At 44.3% G+C, this 14,836-nt stretch overlaps 1 protein-coding gene across 2 annotated transcripts in view; it reads right to left on the reverse strand.

The window, feature by feature from the left end:
- Positions 1 to 14,836, reverse strand: part of raraa (retinoic acid receptor, alpha a) — a 143,022-nt gene that overhangs the window by 37,031 nt on the left and 91,155 nt on the right. The window contains exon 1 of one of the 2 annotated variants that reach the window (XM_024803496.2): positions 3,307 to 5,103. The exons of the other annotated variant lie outside the window; for it this stretch is intronic. Coding sequence (XP_024659264.1) covers positions 3,307 to 3,484 — 178 coding nt within the window. The 5' untranslated portion in view covers positions 3,485 to 5,103. Of the gene's footprint in view, positions 1 to 3,306; positions 5,104 to 14,836 lie in introns of those variants that run through there. 2 annotated transcript variants of the gene reach the window in all.

The following is a 14,836-nucleotide window of genomic DNA, read 5'->3' on the forward strand; positions in this document are numbered from 1 at the left end:
TCTTTAAGGATCCCCTCGGGAAAAGACCAGTCTCCTATGATTAGTTAGCTAGCCTGGCAAAAGAGCACTGAACATTGGTTATGTATCATAACCTCTACTCTACGAATGCTGTTGTAGGCCTTAACCCTTTATCATCAAAGTATCATACTTGCTGTGTAATTCTGACTGTAAAATGACAAAATAATGCTCATCTTTCTTTTCTCTCTAGCCCAAAATGATTGAGGGGATATGAAAATCTAGGCAGGGCTGGTTTTTCTGTCTGTATTCAAAAAGCAGTACTTACAACTGAATTGTGTTACCGTGATACACCGAATATCCCGGCAAAACCTGACTTCTCTTCTTTCCAAAAATCATTAATATTGTCTCTAGAACAAACAGTTAGAGATGTGATCATCTGTCATTTAACTATAGCATTACAGATTCAAAACAGCCATGTCTAATGAAGTGCATGAAGGGGCTCCAACAGATGAATAACAATGGAAGAAGCTGCTGATTCCATGACTTAAGCTAGACAGGTATAATTCAAATATATATTGGTGATACAAGTAAGAAAATGAGGAGTAAATCTGAATGTCAGTAAATCCAAGCTGAGCAACAGCAAGTCCTGTACGACTTAATTACACCCCATTGGTGTGTGCTTTGGACTTTATAACGTTTAAATGCACAAAAGAAGCAATTTGAAGGAATATCACTATCACTAATATCACTAAAGGGAAGGGAGTAGGCTCAAAAGCATAATATGGCCTTGTTAAAGAACCAATAATACTGGGATGAAGCACCCATATGATGTGGATTTATACCCACTCACTTAGTCAAGTCAAGTCAAGTTTATTTATAGAGCACATTTAAAAACAACCAAGGCTGACCAAAGTGCTGTACAGTAAATACAGATAAAAATACAATAGAACACAATTTCGTAATAACACCTCGCTGATAAAAATAAAATAAAAATATATAAAACAAATAAATTAAACCTTTCTAAAAGCCAATGAAAAGAGGTGAGTTTTAAGAGCGGTTTTAAAAGTTTCTAGGCTTTTGGAGAGTCTGACGTGAGGAGGTAAACTGTTCCACAGTCTGGGTGCAGCCACAGCAAACGCCCTCTCTCCCTTTGTCTTTAATTTATACCTGGGAACATCTAAAAGCATCAGGTCGGCTGACCTCAAAGATCTCCTGGGGCGATAAGTTCTAAGGAGTTTTGACAGGTAAGAAGGTGCAGTGCCATTTAAAACCTTAAAAGCCAGCAATAAGATTTTAAAATCAATCCTAAAGGCAACTGGGAGCCAGTGGGTCCAGAAGGCCGTTTTAGGCTAGATTCACTTTAGCAAAGATGTCACTGAGTGCATGCTTAGAGCCAGAAAGCTCTTCTGTGAAGCCTGTAATGAATAGTTAGATCCAATGTGGAGGGGTTGAAAAAACAGAGGACCAAAAAAGAAAAGCACAGAGGGGGTAAAAAGAAAAAAAAAAAAAATGGTAAGACCTACCAGGAAAAGTGCAGAGGAACATACCATGACACTACTCTGTGAACTTCAAAAAACAAAAAAGCAAACAGATGTTTATGGGATTGTCTTGTGATTTTTTTGAATCTGGCTCATTTGGATTCCTGCGTGAGAGCGGGGAGTGACGAGGAAATCTCGCGCTGTTGTCTGGGTTGTTTTCTAGCCCTATGATCCAATAAGCCTCTGAGCCACGTGATGACACTTACGGATGTTGCGCCTCTCTGCTCTACACCCTCCCGTCAATGTTCTCTGGTTGTGCACTAAATTTTTTATTACATTCAAGCAGTAAGGCAAAGAGCAGATATGCTACCCCTCACCCACACACACTCTCACTCTCCCCCTGCAATTCCTCCATTGAGCAAAACAATGTGGAGTCGAGTAAAGGATCAGAGGTCTTTTCCTGGGCCAAACCCCCACAGTCTCCCCTCAGACGAGCTCACATGGTTTGAATCAATGCCACCACTAGAGCTGTTTTAATGGACCGGTTCAATAAATACTATCAGGCTCTTTGAATATCTGTTTAGAAAAAAAAAATGTACGGGCTTCGCCTCTTTACTCGGGAGAGATCTTTTTCAAAACAAATAATGAGATGAGAAAGATGAAGAAAAGATTACAGCACGTACAAAATAGTTATGGCTGCTTGTCTTTTGTTGTTGCTGCCAAACATTAGAAATTCCTGTCTAAATTTCCCTTTGTCGTGCGTTTCTATAGTCTTGAGACAAGGAGGAAATTGGTCCTTAAGAGCCCGTGGAGATTCCTGCCTTTTTTTTTTAGCTCCTTCACCAGTGAAAGACAACAGAGCTATCCCTTTATAAAAAGGGCCTGCTCACGCTTTATGCAGCCTGGCTCTACTGAGGTAAAGAATGGGAAGCAGCTCTTGCTATACTTTGTTGCTGCAATAAAACTCTCTCTCTCTCATATCTGCAGCAGATATGCTATCAGCAAAATTAAATCTCCCACGGCTGCTGGCGGATACTGACCCAAGGAGATCATGCAGCAAACGCATGAACGTATCATCAATCTAAACTAAATCTCACTGATATAAAAGCACAATAAACCTGTCATTTATAAAGACTGCTATCCTCACTACCTAGCACAGGAGTCTACACATAAAATCATACTAACTGAAATATTGTTTTTTTAAAAAATAAAGTTATGCGAGAACATCACTTCAAATTATTTATTAAATATAAATAAATGAGTGCAAGGCTTTCAACATTTAACAGATACAGTTGTCTGGTGAAGGCCATGGTGCTGCTGCTGAGGAACTTTGGCCTGTGGGTACAGCTTCCCAGATTACCAGAGGACCAGGGGATAACACTGGCATGAAAGTTTGATCTGATTAACGCTGGCATCGCTTGCACAAACCTGGTTTGCATTAAGTGCAGATTTCAGGAACGCAAAAGCTTCGGGTAGCGTGGCCTGGATCAGAGCGCAAACAGACTGGCAGGAAAGAGAAGGAGGGAAAAACCCCAAACCTGAGCGAACGCTCAGAAAGAAACGAGAGAGACGAAAGTGGGTCAAATATATATAGGCCTGTTGCAGCATTGACGGCTTACTGATTGTGATAACGTGCAGCGCTGTTGAGCACATATTATGGGGTTTAAATAATGGAAGTGGTAACTCCAGAATAAAAAGGCCTTCAAATGATCGTTTCACATGCGACCGGCGTGTGCTGGGAAGCGCAAAATAGGAAATATAGTGATTATTATGCACACACACTAACAGGGAGGGTTCAACTTCACCAATTAGTGAGATGAAGGGGAGGGGGGGGGGGGGTGTTTAAAAAAAAAAAAAAAAAAGCACCTACAGTGATTGGAGCCGTTCCAGTGCTGGTTCCTGATGGACGTGCTGTACGGATGGGGCGCCCCGGGCATCAGTCCTTTCTCCGGGATCAAGCATCCTCTGCTCTGGTTGTAGTAATCCATCATTAAAAACGGGTTCGGGCTGGGATTCAGTCCCACAACGTCCACACTCTCATACATCATATGAAGCAGGGCGACGGCAGGGGGGAAATATTAGCAAGAGGGCAAAAAACAAAAACAAAATACCCGAATTGTTTGTGAGGGGTTGGTTTTCAGCTCGCCACCAGCAGCGGTGCCGAACGGAGGGGGGGAAACTGCATTAAAATCGAGGGGAAAGTGGTAAATCCAAACACAGCAGGGACATCGGAACATTTGGCATCTTCTCACGGCAATGTGAAGATCGAAAACCAGACCGATGGATGAATCGGTGTCCGAATGCGCCTGATCGGATATGAAAACATAATCTCAAAGAGCAGTCTGCGTTGTGTCCGAGGTAAGAAACTCGACAACAGAAATACAATAAAAGGAAAAAAGAAGAAGAAAAAAATCGGGGACGAGCCGAATAACTTCAACAGAAGGTGTCTGTCTTTACGGCGCTGCTCAAACAGAGCAACATATGAGGCTGTATCCACACGACAAAGAATAAATCCAACCCCCAGTCCAAACAAATCTTTAAATAAATACAACACAAATCTCCAAAGTCTGCGTGGACAGCGCAGGGAGATTTGGGAATGTGTTGCAGGCGCAAATATTAGGAGAGGGAATTCCGCAGAGTTGCAGTTTGTCCTTTTGGGTTACGGTCGGTTGTCCCGTTTGCGCCCGTCGTGGGTGGACTCCTGTCAGCTCCGTAAAACGAACCAGTCCCCCCTCCTCCTCCTCCTCCTCCCCCCAGCCTCGCAGACTCTGTTGCACTACAACGAGCGGCCGCTTCCCTCCGTCAGACCCTGCTCTCCAACATCCAGGCTCCCGTTAAAACGCGCAGCGCCGCCTTGTTTTGTATTCGGGGAAGAGAAGCCTAAAACCATTCCCACACCAAACCGTGCGGCTATCATGTTCTGCAGAAATGTGACAAGGCACAGCAGCTGAGAGCTTTGGCTCCACCTCCACTCGGCTCTTTCTCTCTCTCCTCCCCCCCCCCTCTCTCCTGCTTCCCCTCGGTGCCTTTCATGCGTTGCTCCGCCCCTTCTTTAACCCCTTCAGGGACGTCACGACGGATCTCCCTCTCCCGAAACACGGGCACTGCGGGAGTGTTTCTTTTTGGGGGGTGAGCCCGCCGGCCGCCGTCAAACTGAGCAGCGAGGGCTTTAAATAGGAAAGTATTTGAGGACATGATTAAGTTATATAAGCTCAGTAATTAGTCTTGCGTGTCTTTACAGAGTGATTGTGCACACAGCGGCTGCTATATCACAATCTAACTCTCTTGTTTCTTTTTTTCTTTTTCCTGGAAGTCCCCGTTTATGTTCTCACTCTTTACTGGGCTCCTCCTTCCAACTAATTTGACCCTTTCCCCTCATCAGTCCCTAACCCTCCCGATTTTCTTCTCCCCCGGCCGCGGTCTCCCTAATTTGCCTAATGCTATGCGGCTGAACTTTTCCTGAACCCAGGCAAGTAGGCAGCCTCACCTTCTGGTGACCCACTGGCTGACTCGGATCTCTGGCTTGCTCTCATCCCCACATTATTCAAGGTTTCCCACCTTGTATACCCAGTGTAACACTATTACACTTTTCCTCTGGTGCTGCCCAGAGAGGCGCCTCGGTTCACACAGCACACACAAGGATAAAAAGTGCCAAAGTCACCCAGTCATAGTAGCAGGGCGCTTAACTTTTTCTTTCCTCCCTCACAGTTTAGTTACAGCTAGAAGAAGTCCAGGAAGTTGTTTTCGGAGTTGCTGACTTTATACCGCAACATTCCAGGTAACATTGTTCCAGCTTATTAAGCAAACCCTGCAGCTGTGTCATCCATGAGGCATAGCAAAAACTCACACTATAAAAGCAGTTTGAACAGTCAGCTGACGCTAATATCAGTGCTGATAAAATATAGTGGCAATGAAGTTTGTAGCCCCGTGAGTGCATCCAAACTTCTCATGTTTTCCCCTTATGTGCTTCAGAAATCCCAGCCTGTAATTTTGTGATTGTCATGTGATCTGGAGGACAGCTGCTGGCCCAAATTGTCTGTGCATGCATAATAGTAGAGATTAAGGCCAGGCACCAACATACAAAACTGTGTGGGTTTTTTTTTTTTAACCTTAACAATGTAAAAGCAGAAATGTAACGTTCGAAACACACAGAGCAAATTCTGCCTGTTTCATAACTCAGTGGGACGTCCCTGACAAAGTCGAGAACATAGGAGGACACTTTCCGAGCTGTTTTGGTATCTCGATGTGGACGCAAAGCTTTTCCAAAACTGCCTGGGTGGACAGTGAACATCTGATACCCGATCTTGTGAAATGTATCTGCGCAAACACAAGCACGGCCAAAAAACCCTGAGTGGCTTGTATTGTAACCTACACCACAGCCGAGACAATACCTCTCCTCCCCCACTTTCCCTACACCTGAGCCACAGGCCACAGCTGGGTCTGACCAGCATGTTTTTTTTTTTGAAAGGGATTATCTGCACACTGGCAGGGGGGCTCGGCTTGCTCCGCCTCCAGTGACTGTGACACTTATTTAATGCAGGCCCCTAGTGTGTTTACCCTGCCTGATAAGAGCCGATGTGCAGGCCTGGGCCATGGCGACCCCTCGTCTGCATTGATAGCGCAGCCACACATTCCTTGACAGGATTAGCCCAGTGAGTAATGGTTGTCAGAAAATGCTAATTTTCCAGGCTCTGTTTTCCTCTCTGAAGAGGGAGCATTCATCCCTGGGTAATACCCCATGATTGCATAAAACAAGCTGAGAGATAACAGACTGCTGATCATTACTTATTAAGAGAGGGGAGAATACAAGATTAGGCTGACATACAGTCCTTTTCCCACAGCTTTTTATTTGTAGCGAAAAGAGGAACTCCATTAAGTCAAAAAAGAAAAAAAAAAAGAACTGAATATATCCAAGTGGCTAAGAGTAAATACGTGGCAATTTTCACAGGAGAAGGTGATATTGGAACAGCGGACTCCTCTGAGTACACAGTTGGAGAATTGAGTGTGTTACACTGCATTAGTGGAAAAATTAGGACTGGTTTTTATTCCCAGTAATAATATGTAATATGTCACTCTCACATGAAAGTCAAAATATAAGAGCCAGGACATACACTTGACGGCTGGTACCACAACAGCAGAAGTAAGAGTGGTAAGTTAAAGAGGGAGAGGGACGAGAGGCACGCACACACACACAGGTTTCAGCCCACATCAACACACACCAGTTCAAGTGGCTATTCTTGTTCCAGCATCAACAAGCGCCACACTCCTGAGAACATGGAAAAGTACTTTGGCACTGGAAAGCCAGAGACAATGAGATTGTGCCTCGATCCCCTAAGTTGACGCTGAGGACCCAGTCTCAGATTCGTCGCTCGGGCTTCAAAGTGAGGGTGCGTGAAGTGCCGACTCCAAACCGATGCACGGACCTGATCAAAGCTGCATTCAGACGCAGGGGCCTTGCAGAAAGAGTTATGCAACTGAAAATAATAGGGAGACACCACGAGCGGCAAACATAACAACCTTGATCTGAAGCAAAGCTGCAAGTGAGAGTCTGGTGAAGAAATAGAGAGAGAAATGGGGGGTGGGGGTGGGGGTGGGGGGGTTTAGGAGAGAATTCAAAGAGTTTTATGGGCTAAGAGAGAAGAGGAGATTGCTGGCTGGACCTTGAGGGTGTCAAACTATTTTTACTGCCCCCACTTTCCTTCTTTCTGAGTCCAATCAGGGGGACTAGGAAGCTGTAAAAAGTGCACGCCTTGCCATTCCTTCCCCAAGGAGATGGGCAGACAGGTTAGAACAAACAATAGGTTGTTTTGTCATTTGGATTATGGCGCACGGCAATAGTGGGGGGGAGCACAAGTCCTGTGTAAGTGCACAAAGTGGACTCAGCAGTATCCTTCTTTAGAGCATGAGTGAGAATTTCTGTTTCTGGAGACGATCCACTTACATCTGCAATCAGCCCTTGGCTCTTGTGTTGCTACCTTCACTCTGGAGATCATTTCTGTCCTCTGTGACTAACGAACACATCCTGCACAATGTGCTCTTTATTGGACATGATGGTCAAATCAAAACAGAATCAAATTGTCTCAATGTCATGGAAAAGTCTGCTGAGCTCTGGCTGCCTAGAGACACTAAACAGGCAAAACAAACAAAAAAATAAATAAAGAAAGAAAAACCAACCAGACCTGCCGTATCGCTCAGACAACAGTCGGCTTGGGTAATAGCTATCTCTTGACACGATAAGGCCAGAAATGTTCCAGTTAGAATGGCCTGGGCCTAATTTTAGAGTTCCTGTCTGCCTTAGTGGCTACTACACAAACACAGGCACTCATGGCTCACCTCCCCCAAAGCACTCCTGCACATGTGCCAGCAGATGGCTAATGCCCAGACGATAAAGAAGTTGGGGCAAGCCTCAGCAAAGGTTTCTATCTTTCTTAAATCTTCCCAGCGGCCTAATAAAGCAGCACAGCGGTGGAGAATTCAGAGAAGAAGCACTTTAAGGAGTTGAAATGTGTCCTAATTTGAGACGGCAAGATAGTGATCGAGTCTGTTCAGGTCTCTGTCACACTGTGAGACAAAACGGGCTCTCTGTATGTCAGCATTATCCCACGACTGATCAGCACCGTAATCCCACCCCACCCCTATCACTAGCATAGCCCTGGCAACCACTTCCTCCTGTCACTCTCCAACTAGAATCACATCTTTGGCGTGCATACCTGTGTGGGTTTACGCATGTTTGCTTTCAAGTCTACCTGAACCTCCGTGGCCCGTCTGTTACCACTCCGTTCCCCTTACTGCCTTTACAGTTTCCGTGTGTGTGTTTGTTTGCACAGCTGGTTTTGTGCAGCCTGTACAGGCAGCACCAGCCAAACCCAGCAGCTGTGCTCCCTGACATTGAGCCAGTGCGTAATGAGGGCCCGACCCTCCAATGTGAGAACAAGCTCCAGTTATCAATGAACAACTGTATCACTTCCACCTCCCTCTGTCAATCTAATGGAAACACATACACACGCATGCGTACGCATGAACGCACACAAACCTTGACCTAAAGTTAAACTGGTCTATAGATCTCAGCCTTGGTGCTTTGCCATCCTGTGTGTGTGTGTGTGTGTGTGTGTGTGTGTGTGTGTGTGTGTGTGTGTGTGTGTGTGTGTGTGTGTGTGTGTGTGTGTGTGTGTGAGAAAGAGTGTCTTTTCTAAAAGGACCCTCTTAGCCCCCCCCAGTCATTATCCCTTTAATGTCCTTCCGACAGCAGATTCCAGCATTTATGGTACAGGCATATATCTGCCCATAAAGCCTTTTATTGTTCAGCCCAGCTCTATGGTGGCCGTAACCTGGTTTTCCCATTTTTTATGGGGGACCTTCACTATATCACAGAGGGGGGAGGACAAAGCTGCCCACCATCGGTGTTTACCAAAGTATGGCCGACTCATAAATCCATCGTGGCCGGCGGCATTCTGGAAATACTTCAGCAGAGGAAGAGAACGAGAAAGAGAGAGAGAGAAGAGGTAAGCGACGTAGCTTATTGTATAGCTTGTAATTGTCCACACTCTACAGCCTTGAGTTAGAGAGCCATCTCCTCAACGATCATTAGGTCTATGTTGCTTTGCACCAAGTCCATCACTCAGCAAATCAAGAGAAAATTGCTATGGATGTTACCCTGGAGGAAGGATATCTCAATATCAGTCATCCAAGACTTGGAATGGCCTCCATTAGATGTCAGAGACGGGGAGATGTTTTAGTGCATTCAGACGGATACTGGCTAATTCTATTTAGAGAAAAAAAAGGACAAGAAGAAGAGAGAATAAAGCACAGAAACAAGGAACAACAAAGAGAGCAAGAAAATGAGAAAAACAAGGGGAAAGAAAATATGGTCAAATTCCTCCTGAAGTTTTGTTGGCAAATTTATAAGTTTTGTTGATTATCAATTACAAAAAAAGTGTTTATTCACACATTAACCATGATTAATCACAGAGAAACCATTGCAGAGAAAACAAACTGTAACCAAACCTTGACTGAGACTTGATAATCATTATCCTGATTTGAAATTATGTGCGCCTGTCAGCAGAGTGATCATACCCGTATGGTATATTGTCTGGACTGGTCCCGACACGTTGCTACCAAGCTATCAACCTCCAGGGCTGAAAAGTGAAGCCAACAGAGCTGAAGCAAGTCCCAGTCCCCATAGACTCCCGAAAGTGAAAAACTTCAGATGTTTACAGCCCAGCGCTTTAGTTGATTGCCATTGGTTAGTTCCACCTCGGCTAGTTCCAATAACTTCACTCTCAAAGCTGACGGCTGTGTTAATTACAGTAATCAATTACACAGATTGGAAATTAATTGCAAATTTAATGTTTAGCTCATTTTGACAGTGCTCCCTGCAATGCATCCCTTGCTTTTGCTTTTGCATACACGTTCCTGGATGACATCCTTCTATACTCATATTTTACCTGCAGCTGCTGACTAATTAACTAAACTGTGAGAAGCAGGCGAAGTATATTATAAGGAAGTTACAGAAAGGAGATGAGCTCTTGCAAGAAAGCGCAGAGGGAGAGTCAAAAGGCAAGGAAGCAGGAAGCTGGAAGAATAATCTCTCTGCTCTGCCAAAGCTCACTCAGAAACTGGCATTACTGATGCAATTACAACTCAAGCTACACTCATTTATCCATGTCTGCATTTCCTGAATCCAGGTTTTCCATCTCGTGGTCTTAAATCAGAGCTCTCAAAAACTAGAGATGTGCTGATAAAATGGGGGGGGAGAAGTAAGCATGTTCTGCATCTCTTTCAAGTTTTTGATTATGACCATGCTGTCTGCTTTTCTGGTTGAAAGCATTTCATCTCTTTCTTTTATAGATCTAAGTATTTTCCCCACTCCCTCTTGGTGCCTTCTCTCTCACACTTCAGGATTTGAAGTGCTACAGAGGACCAATTTCCTGTTTTCTATTCAGAAGTGTGATGCTCGTGGTGGCCTGGAGGGGATATGGGAGGTGGTGGTGGTGGTGGGAGGGGGTTAGTGGTTCACTTTAAGTGGATTGCCCTCATTCTTGTTGTGCCCAGCCCAAAGCATTATGATGCCTCGGTGACTGACCTCCGCTTCAGCAGTGCCCCTAACACCAGTACAGACAGGGCACACCAATTGTTGTGCTTGTTGCACAAAGGCTGAATGTGTGCCACGACCTGCACAAAAGGTTGGACAACTGCAGGCCAAATGTGTAGTCAACACTCACTGAAACCACAGTCTGCAGTGTGTGGAGTGGGCTGGGAGTTATTTGCGATACAGCTCTAATCCTGTGCTCGCTCTCTCATAAAAGTTGACTGCCCTCTCTCTCTTCTGGGCGCCCTTTCTCGCTGCAACCTGTTTTCTAATGCTTGTATGCATGTCGGTGTCTGTGCACAACTCTGCCAAATGATATGAAATGTTCAAAAAGTGCCGATCTAATTTGGATGTTGATGAAACGTGTGAAATCCTCAGCTTACCCAGCAAAGTTGGGAGCCGGTGGGGACAACAAAGGCCCTCGGGAGAGCGGCTCAGAGCATGAAAAATGCCCCTTGCCGTCATCACCGCCACGGCCCCTGCTGGCCTGCCTTTTACAGAGAGGTGGGGGGAGAGAGAAAGAGGGGATGGGGGGTTGGGGATCTGCCTCATTCTAACTTGGGAAGGCAAGAAGGAGGAGGGTTAATGGAATGGATGACTCCGGCACATTAGATGAGAAGTGAGCAGAGCAATGAGCAGAGAGGGAGTCATCAGCGTTTCAAAAGAATGGGGTGCAGTGAAAGTAGACGGAGCAGCTATACTCCTTTCCCTGATAGATAGATAGATATATACATATATATATATATATATATATATATATATATATATATATATATATATATATATATATATATATATATATATATATATATATATATATATATGTATGTATGTATGTATGTGTGTGTGTGTGTGTAAGAAACAGAGGAGTTAACTGGATGAAAGGCAGCCACATTTAGCCACAAATCCCAGAGGTACACATACGGGTCAGCTTCAAAGATATTCACTGTATGTGGGGTTGTTACTGCAGTCAAAAGGTTTACTCATCGTAGCCCCAGGGAGTAGAATAGAGCTGCGTCATTCTCACACAACTGGCACGTGAAACAGATATCAGTGGAAAACCTTTTGCCCTCAGATATTGGCTCGTCCTACGCTTGGCATTTAGGTGCACAAACATTGAGGTGGGGGAAAAAAAGGGAACTAGTGAAAGCAAAACTAACATCACATGGCTTATCATATGTTTAAAAAAATGCATTTGCATCTGGCAGCACAGAGAAACTTTTGTGCTTTTGCTTCACTCGGTTGCGCATATCATTGCAATCCTAGTGAAATGTGACCGTAATAGAGAAGAGGAACCTTTTTTAAAAAAATGAACAGATCTGTGAGAAAGTCAGGGTAGAGGCACTGCTAATTTCTTTCTATTCATTCACGCTGAAGAAAAATTTCTTGAAATGAGCTGCCTTTGCAGTTGGGCCTGCCTGTGATTAAAAAAAAAAAAAAAAAAAAAAAAAAAGGAGAAGAAGAAGAAGAGCACAGACTGGCTTTGGACTGATGGCATCCAATGGCAGTCGCTATGGCTACCCAAACCATCTGTGTTGTGAACCCATAGAGAGGGGGGAGTGTCTCTAAAGTAAGTAAATAGGCTAATACAAAAAGTGAATGGCTCAGAAGGGCAGATCATTAGCTGACCACATCTTGCTATTCTCTGTGTGATACCAGGACAGGAGGAGGGGGTGTTGATAGATTAAAAAAAAAAGAAAAAAAAGCAGCCTGATAATATTTAACCAGCAGAGATCTGTCATCAATCTGGACCATCTTCCCCCCACCCCACATCATCTGTCCTCACCGCCAGCTCTGACCCATTGTCATTCAAACCCCAGCTCCCTTTCACTCCTTATTCAATATTTTTGAGCCATTGTTCCACCTTACATGCCCCGGCTACACTACATTACTTTTCCCAGTCAGTGGTTTAAAAGGGTGGAGAGCAACAGCCAAGAGAAAACAAAACAAAAAAAAACCCCATAATAAGTTATAATGTCAGAAAGTAACAAAAACATCAGCCGGCCGTCACACAAGTCTGAGTTTTGCACACATTTTCAAGCATGCACATTGTGACACTTTCTCCACTTCATACACACACTCCTTTTCTCCCCTCCCTCCCCCACACACACCCACCCACACGGAGCAACCCTGTGGGCTTCACTGGGCTCTTTGAATAAAAAAGAGAAGTCATTTATCCGACTCATCTTTGCTGCACCTCGCAGCACCTTTTAAAAACACTCTATATTCCTTGCTAAGGCTAAAGCTGCACCTTACTGACAGCATGATGGAGAGCCCTATTCTACCCCCCTTCTCTCTCTCTTTCTCTCTCTCTGCAGTCTCCCGTCTTTCCATCTTAGCTGCCAACAGCCCTGACTTACAAAAAAAAAGTAAAGGCTAAGCTTCAGTGACGATGTAAGAAAGTGTAGATCCTTGTGCATCTGTCTGTGTGTGAGCTTCAGTGTGTGTGTGTGTGTGTGTGGTGTGTGTGTATCAGTGTTTGCATGTTTAATCGGGGGAAAAAAAAGTGGCATAGTTAAATGTGTAAAAAGGTGGAGGGGGAGTTCACAGATGAGCTTGCTCATGTGTGGAGGTGAGAACAGGAGTGCCAGAGGCTGCTGGGAGGCCTGTCGTGTCAGAGCTCATCAGCAGCTAACAAAATCATCCACCAGAACCTGTCAATATTCACTTCGCTACCCTCTCTCCGGATCAACTCGTTTGCTGTATTCCACTCATTCTATTCGGTTTTTGTTATTATTGTATAACCTGGAGAGACATCACAGGCACGCTTGTCAACTTTGCTGTTGTTAAATAAACTAGGTACATCTTTGCTTTCTCACAGATTACTTAGGTTTTAGTCTTTCACGTGTAGGGAGACCACACTATGCAAAGTGTGGACCTGTGTAGGTGTCACGTCACCATTTTTTTCTTTAAATCAGTCAAGGTCACTGCAGAAGCACATTACACTGAAATCGAGTTAAACAGCAGTATACCCACTGCACGCATTCGTCTCAGGATCTCGTAGCATAATGCTCCATCTTATTGATTTTGGGGCAGTTGTTTTGCTTTCCTTTCAGGACATTGTGGGCCAGACGAGATGGTGCGCAGGCTGCGTCTCGCTTGATTTGGAGCGTGCTGCGTCCGCATTTTTAGAGTAAAAAGCAAAAGGTCTGTGTAAAAGGTTCTCTGGTGACTTGTATTGTGGTATGGTGATATGGTAGCATGTAAATACAAATCATACAGATTGAACTGAATATAAATCAGTTGGAAATGTGAAAAAAAAAAAACAGAAGGGAAAAAAAAGAAAAGAAGAAGATGGCGTATATTTCTGTTAGCACACGGTCGAGCGTTGGGTTGTCTAGACTGTATTTGACCAAAGGTGTGCGCGCTCCACATTTGTGTGTTTATCTGGAACAGTTTCCATGTAACCGAGCAGACATCGACAGCAAAACCTTTAACCTACTTGGCAAACAGCCCGGTTCTTTCTATCTCCCTCTCTCCATGGACGGATCATTCATCATGCTCTTCCCCTCCCCTTTCTCTCCATACAGCATCATGGTCTGCAACATTATCTTCATCAATACAGCTTTTAAAGCAGATAAAGGTCACGATCGAGACAAGATTGATTGAAAAGTGTTCTTATTGAATAAAGTAATAAATGAAGGGGGGGGGGGGGTGTAAAAAAACTTATGGTATAAGCCTAAAAAAAAAAGTTTGTTATTACCCTGTGCTGTTTCAAAATCATTCATTATATTTTTTTCCACCTCTGTGATCATCTGTATCTAAATCTAACTATGTATGCACCGATGCTGTATGGCTCTCTGAGGCCTGGATGCTAACGGTTGCCTCTTCCACATTTTAACCCTTAAAAATATTAATATATATCTGTTCAATTGAAGATGGTAAGGAGTTCAGAGTAAATAATCTCACACTGCTGCTATGTCTTTGGATTGTGTGAGTGGTGGGTCTAATTCAACCAAGCATCTGTCATGGGAGGTGCCGCTCCATGTCCTCCATCCTCTCCCCTCCTGCTTCTCCACAGTGGTATCAATCTTCTGCCCTTAACGACTAAACTGATTCCTGAAGTGTTGCTGCTCGGCTCATCAGGGCAAAGTGTAGCTGTGATCTCCTGTGTGGATAACCCGAAAGCATTTTGTAACAGATTTTGAAACAAGTCCTGATAATTGTTACAACAGTGGTGACGGCAAAATATAGTAAGTGATGTCAAAAAGATACAAGCGCTGACAGTAAAGACCGATGGTTTCTACACTTCCCCGCTATCAAGCAACTTCCCTCTATTTCAAAATGGTTGACATCCATATTTCTAATACTC

This window comes from Maylandia zebra, linkage group LG8, assembly GCF_041146795.1.
Source record: "Maylandia zebra isolate NMK-2024a linkage group LG8, Mzebra_GT3a, whole genome shotgun sequence".
NCBI classification, from domain to species: domain Eukaryota; kingdom Metazoa; phylum Chordata; class Actinopteri; order Cichliformes; family Cichlidae; genus Maylandia; species Maylandia zebra.